The sequence below is a fragment of the Paramacrobiotus metropolitanus genome, unplaced genomic scaffold (assembly GCF_019649055.1).
Source record: "Paramacrobiotus metropolitanus isolate TYO unplaced genomic scaffold, Prichtersi_v1.0 Parri_scaffold0000024, whole genome shotgun sequence".
Lineage (NCBI taxonomy): Eukaryota > Metazoa > Tardigrada > Eutardigrada > Parachela > Macrobiotidae > Paramacrobiotus > Paramacrobiotus metropolitanus.
In genome coordinates, this window is record NW_026570244.1 from 120,304 (window position 1) to 127,003 (window position 6,700).

General features: G+C 43.8%; 1 protein-coding gene across 1 annotated transcript; it reads left to right on the forward strand.

Annotated features, from left to right (window-relative positions):
* Positions 1-5,539: 5,539 nt before the first annotated feature.
* Positions 5,540-6,700, forward strand: LOC129587361 (uncharacterized). The gene is made up of 2 exons (XM_055481072.1): positions 5,540-5,770; positions 5,825-6,700. The coding sequence occupies exons 1-2, from the start codon at positions 5,641-5,643 to the stop codon at positions 6,619-6,621; spliced, it is 927 nt and encodes a 308-aa protein (XP_055337047.1). The 5' UTR covers positions 5,540-5,640; the 3' UTR covers positions 6,622-6,700.

The following is a 6,700-nucleotide window of genomic DNA, read 5'->3' on the forward strand; positions in this document are numbered from 1 at the left end:
CAAATATGATCAAAGGAAGAAATTGTCCCAATTAACAAGAGAAGGGACTGTGCACAATACACTCATAGTATTACCACGCATAATCTCCAAACTTAAACGCTGAAACAAAAAACATGTAGAGCGACTCTCGCCCCTCCTTGAAAACAACTTCTTACCAATCTCCTTTAACGTAACAATGCCGGCCTCACACCAAGTGCCAAAAGTCTCACATGCAACGGGAACAAAATTACAGCGATCAGTAAGCGACTTGTATTTTTCAATCTTCTCCCGGCAAGCCAGTTCGGCGGCAGCGCCAGCACACTTTGAGGTCGCGTCGATGTATGAATCCGCCATGTTGTCTCTGCAAGTGACGTCCCATACTAACGGCTGTCCGCGGTACCACTTCCAACGCCTGGCTCCATCCGGGCGCTTTCCATTTTCACGCAGAAAGCCAATGGACTCCGGATATGGATCAATGCCGGCACTTGGAAGATTATAACGCGTGGCGGCTATAACACTATGAAACCAACATAGTGCACTCAGTCCCTACAGGCTGCCGCAATGCGCAGCCAGACTTCAAATTCAACGAATGCAACCGAACCGGAAGTGACCGGTTAAGGTCTTAAAAGAGTCCGTAACCGAACATATCCAATAGCGTTACGATAACATACGGTTACATATCTCGAGTTTTCCTTTCGGCAGCTTCAACTTCCACGGACTACTGAACCGATCGGAAATGATTCACCGAAAGTCTTTATACCTATCTCAACAACCTTCAATTGCAGAGTCTTCGCAACCGGAAGTAATGAGCAAATGCGAGGCCCTTGGGCTTACTGACATTTCGGCCGTCACACATTTTTTGGGACACATAAGGAAAAACAGAGCAAATTATGACAACCAAGACGTCCGGCTGTTCGATAACCTGAAAACACAAGGAAACCTAAGAAAATGTAAGAAACCTATAAGAAACAACGTTTTCTTCGCATTTTTGAAAAACCTGATGCAGCAACGGTTCGTCAACCTCAATATCTACCTTAACGCGATATACAGATACATCTTATTAACCGGTTGAATAATGAATACTTTACTAATGTAGAAGCAAAAAATTAATTTCCTCATTATATTATGGTGAAGGCTCCGCATCGTTTTTACACCGATCCACTGCTCTGGCATGTTTTCCAAATTTTGAAATTGGAAAAATTGTGGAAGTCTGCATCGGCATAAGAACGATTTTCGTAGCAGTGTGCATTTACGTACAAAATTTGATGGAGATCGATGCATAATGAGACTTCCGATGCATAATGAGACTTGCATAGTGAGACTGTACACCTGAATGCATTTAAACTTTTGAAACATTCTAAGTTTCTAACAGGCATAACTTCCGAACCGGATACTGCGCGCCCAAACGGTTTTCATGACAGGTAAAAGAAATCTTCTGGCTACAGAATGTCATAACCCGAAACAAAAATGTATGTGGGAGTGCGCTAAAGTGAAAGTTTGCGTGCATGTACACGAATTTCATACCATGTACCAGGCCACTTCCGTTAAAACGATAGGTACCCAACGTACATAATATTATGATCTCCTTCTGATTCTTTTTGCATGCACCCGGCGGTTCGGGACGCAGTCTATTTACATGTATAGTTTGATTAAGACTAGTACTATAGATATAATTTTATATAGGACGGCAGACAATCGGAATGGCAGTATAGCGCAAGCGGACGCCGCAGGTGAAATAGACAGCGCAAAACACTGCACTACCGGCATTAAGCGTTCACAGGTACAGGTTGTTTCTGACCGTAATGTTATACAGTATAAGGTCGTTCAGTGACCTTTGGCTTACACTGTTTTCTGTCATATGCATGTGGCTTGATTGGGCTTTATTGCTCGTTTCTGCAGAGACGATGTGTTATGGTGCGGTGGTGACCAGACTCGATACGTGGTCCAGGGTTGGTCTGTTCTCGAAAGCAACTAAACTACTAATCTATCAAGGAAATAGATCTATACTATGATCGGCCGCCCCGTGGAACTTGGGTAGAAAAAACCGCTAAGCAAATTACAAAATCGATTTCACCATTAAACTCAGCATGTCCCAAAGGGGTCCCACATGCATTTTGTTTTCAAAAAGATCTGCCCTGGACCATCGCTCGGATGCCGGTACCGGTACAGGCATCAGTTCAAGGGGACCTTGAAAGACCTTTTACATAAAACACTGTTGCGTGGAGCAGCTAATATTCAAATGCAGAGTATGTAGTGTAATAAAAAAAACTGTAATTTTTTCAAATAAACTTCGAAAAATTTTTCAGCTTTGTCATGTTTCAACAAAACGCACTAAAGCGAAGAAATTTTCTTTTGGTTTTCGGAACCGGAAAGCGCGTTTGCACTGGAACGTTTTAGCTTTTCCGCGTTCTTATACATTGTACATTGTTCTTATACATTACAAAAAACTTAGATCTACAATAAACAGAAAATTTAAAAATAACTTAAATAGAAAAGACGTTGTCTGGTTCGGTGTAAAACGATCATAATACTCATACTACGGTATACTCGCGCGTTTACATGCAAATTTGGGATAAGTATAATGGGATTCATAATGAGGATTTGGGATTCATAATAAGGCTTTGAATGCCACGTGAATGCATTTGCCACGTGAATAAACATTTTAAAATTTTATTCTCCTTTACTTACCGTCGATCAGGCCTGTAGAGTGAACGGAAGCTCAAGTTTTAGGAAAGGGATATTATTTTAGTGTTAGTGGCTTAGACCAGATAAGGGCAGAACCGTTATCATTGTCCAGCACAACGCTAATGCTCCAGCTGTCAAACGAACAGAACTGCGCAAAAGCTGGCATGTCTATCCACCGACCAAACCTCTACTAAATAAAGGGAACGGTCGCCGTGGTCCAAAATCCCCAATTTACCACCGGCCTTACCACCCCTTACCACAAATAGTGTGACCGCAAGGGCTAGTTTTTATTTTGTTGGTTGCTATTGCCAATAAACAAAAAATGTTAACTACCTAGCACCGGGTAGACCGACACCCCGTGTAAATGCAAACACCATTAGATGCTTGAAATCTCTGTCAAAATTTTTTTTGGAAACAGTTATCCGGAAATAATCGAAGTTCAGAAAGAGCCAACCCGCAGGTCATACCAGTGTTTAAGTATCACTAATCAGGGCTGCTGCGTAAACGCAAATTACAGGACCCGTTATTGCTGTTACTAATGTTCGATGACTAGGACAACGTGTTCTCTGTTCCTCGTTATCACTACACACTCCTTGCTCCCGACTGAATCAAAAATAAAAAAATAATCAAAAACTCAAAAAATTCACACTACTGCATCTACTGACCAAGCCTACTGATTACTGAACAAAGGATATTATTCTTCGATCAAAATTGGTTTCCACGTACCAGTTATTAAAACGTAGCGAAGCCGAATTATTAGAAACTTAGCACGCTGACCGCTCTCCGATTATCAGTCGTGCTATTAACTATTTTGTTTCACATAAAATGAACCGATCAGCTATTAAGCTATATAGATATAATGCTGTTTCCTGATTAGAGCAAGCTAACTGAAGCTGTGTACAGCGCTTAATCATACAACGTAAAATCATACACACAAACCAGGCTTCAAAAATAAATGATCAACAATTATTTTTCAAAGAATTGACTGTAGACCACAAGAGCATCTGAGGCGAAGCCGAAGATGACTCTTGTAGTATTATAATATGTACTGTAATATTGCGAGTACAGAGTACAATTAACGAGTACTTACTAGAGTAGTAATTGCCGGTAATTACTGATCTCACAACGAAAACTAGGTACTTTACTAAGATCCGTAGATCTGTAGCACTAAGATCTGTAGTCTCTACGAGTAGACTCTCTACCGATGTTTTATTGTTATTCGACAATACAGGGCATTTACAGCGACATAGAGAACAGCATCAACGGTCTCACTTCTTAAAGTAATCTTATCGATCGTAATCATTAGAAAAACAACTACAGGGTCCTTTTTATGTTTACAACGATACAATGCTGTTAGTTATAATTTATGATACTTTACGTAATATGCACTACCGGCGCATTATACGATATGTACAATATATGTATTGGTTTTACGGTGATCTACTAAGTACAATATAACAGTCATTATTACATAGACCGGATGCGTACACCTGGCCTTTGCACGCAAGAAAAACTGTGCGATGGTGGTCGCTGAATGAAATCTTGATTTGAAACCGCTGTTGTGAATAAGAGGCTGCCGGCATTTACAACTTTACACAGATAAGTCCGTCCGCTGTGTTTCGCGAGAACCCAGCAAGTTGCTGCAGCTGGGGTCTGGGACAGTATGAATGAAATGTACAATACACCGCGGTGTATTGAGTCGTTCATACTTTTCACATATTGACACAGAGAACAGAGAAAAATCACATAAAAAAATCGCATCTATATACGTAATAAGTACTTGTATGTACAGGTAATAACATGTACAAGTACGTCGGCAGTCACATTATTGGCAAACGATGACATTGTGCTGCACTGGACTGACCAATGCCGGTTTGAAATTCTTCCAGCTTCTTCAAAAATGTACAACGAAGTACGCGGCAACCGAGGAAATGCACATAATAATACTACGGACTGAATTAATATTCCGGGTTCGTCGGCTTTATAGCGCCTGCACTTGAGTATCGGCTGAAGCCTGAAGGTGACTTTAAGATACTAATCCTCCTCATGTACATGTCATGATTACAAACTAGGAACTGTGCTATAGGCGCAGTCTTTTCCAACATTAATTTACATTCCGCTATTCGACCTGCAAAAGTTCTGTACGCGTGCGTGCATGTGAACCGCCGTCTGGTCTCAATAGTTCTTACAGATTATTCGTTGAATTAAGATGAGCAAGAAAAGAGATTCTTAAAAAAAGAAAAAAAAAGAAAAATACATTCACTGTATGTGTAAATCGTTCTGTTGCCTGGGTTTTGATGATAGAATCATTCCAATAAAATTTCTGACAACATACCAAGCGACATTTTCACATAGTATATATGGCTTGGTTTTGAATTACCCTACAGTTATTTTCTAAGGAATTGATCGTAGACCACTGCGAGCATCTGAGGCGAAGTCGATGATGACTCTTGTAATAATACGCCATGACGACTCTTGTATTGCCATGGATACGCCTGTTATATCCGTAACACGGAATTCTTGTACAGTTGTATTACGTAGCTCCTGCTACATTTTTCTTAATACTGTAACGACTTCGTGAATTGCGTACAGTAAGAATACTTCTACTGAAACTATCTGTATTTAATATCTTCAAGTAAATTTCCTATCTGATAGTATTTAGTAATAATCTATATTAAGCATTAATACCAGAAAAAAGATAATAAGAACAGCGTTATGTACGTGTTCTTATAGACGTTAAGCTGGTCAAACAAACGCAGCAAAGTCACTGAAATCTCGGTAAAAAATGCCAAGATGACAGTATCGGGGCGTTGATAACACGCAAATAGGAAGACTAGTAACTACTACTGTAAACGACAACCAGACGTGCAAAATCAATGCATCGTACAGAAAACTGGGCCTGCTGTGACGTACGTAGTACGTATGTATAGTATTTACGATTAGCATTGAAAAAAGTTACAAAAAAAATGAAATTTAATGATGCATTTGGGCGTGGTGTGTGATTTAGCGTGGCTGCAGCTGAGCGTGTGGAGCGTGTGCTGGGGATGCCTGCCGCCCCCGTTTGCCCTTCAATGGCCGCTGTCCAATGTGCCACCGGCGAGCAGCCGTAAGTGGCCGTGATTCGTGGAGAGAGTTTTCCTAATATCGATCTTAATTGCAGTGGAGGACCTGATCACGGAGGCCCTGCGGACGAGACAGGACGAGCGCATCACTCTGCCGCTGGCCGCGAACGCGGGCATCCTGGAGGGCCTCCTGAGCCGGCCCCGGCTGGGCGAGGACGCGACGTTTAGCTGCGAGGCGCCGCCCGGGGGCGACTGGCGCTCGCTGACCTGGCTGCACCGCGGACGCACCGTCTTCGAAGCAGGCCACGCCCCGCCGGAGGACCCGGCGCAGCGCTACAACGTCAGCCGCGTGGGTGACCGCCGCCTGCAGCTGGTGGTCCTCAACGTCACCGCCTACTCGGGCGGGCCGCTCCTCTGCGTGGATGCCACGCCCACCGCGAGCAGCTACACCGGCCAGCCGCTCGTTCTGCGCCGCTTCACGATTACCCGCGCCAGCGAAGTCTTTGCACCGCTGCCCGAGGGCGGGACGCGCGTGACCCGCGTAGGCGGCAGCGTGACCATCCCCTGCCGCGTCCGTTTGCCACTCCCAGACGGAGTCCTGCGTAACCTGGATAACCATGTTGTCTGGCGCTGGATGGGCCGTCTGTACCGGCCGCCCACGCAGCTGCCGTACGGTGCGCTGCCGCCCTCGCAGGAACCGCCCATCTTCACGGTGAACTGCCACCGGAAACCAGCGGTACCCAGTAATCTTCCCGGACAGTTTATCGACAACGCACTAAAAGTGGGAAATCTCCCAGCTAGCGCTGGCGCCGAGCTGCAGTGCTTCTTCCGGCCGCATGAAGGCGTCCACGAGTGGGTCTTTCAGACCGCTACGATTACTGTGACCAACCAATAGCTACTCAGTTTATTATAGCACCGAAAGTTGGTGTTCTGATTATCAAGTCTGCTGTCTGCGCAATTATATATCTCTGCAC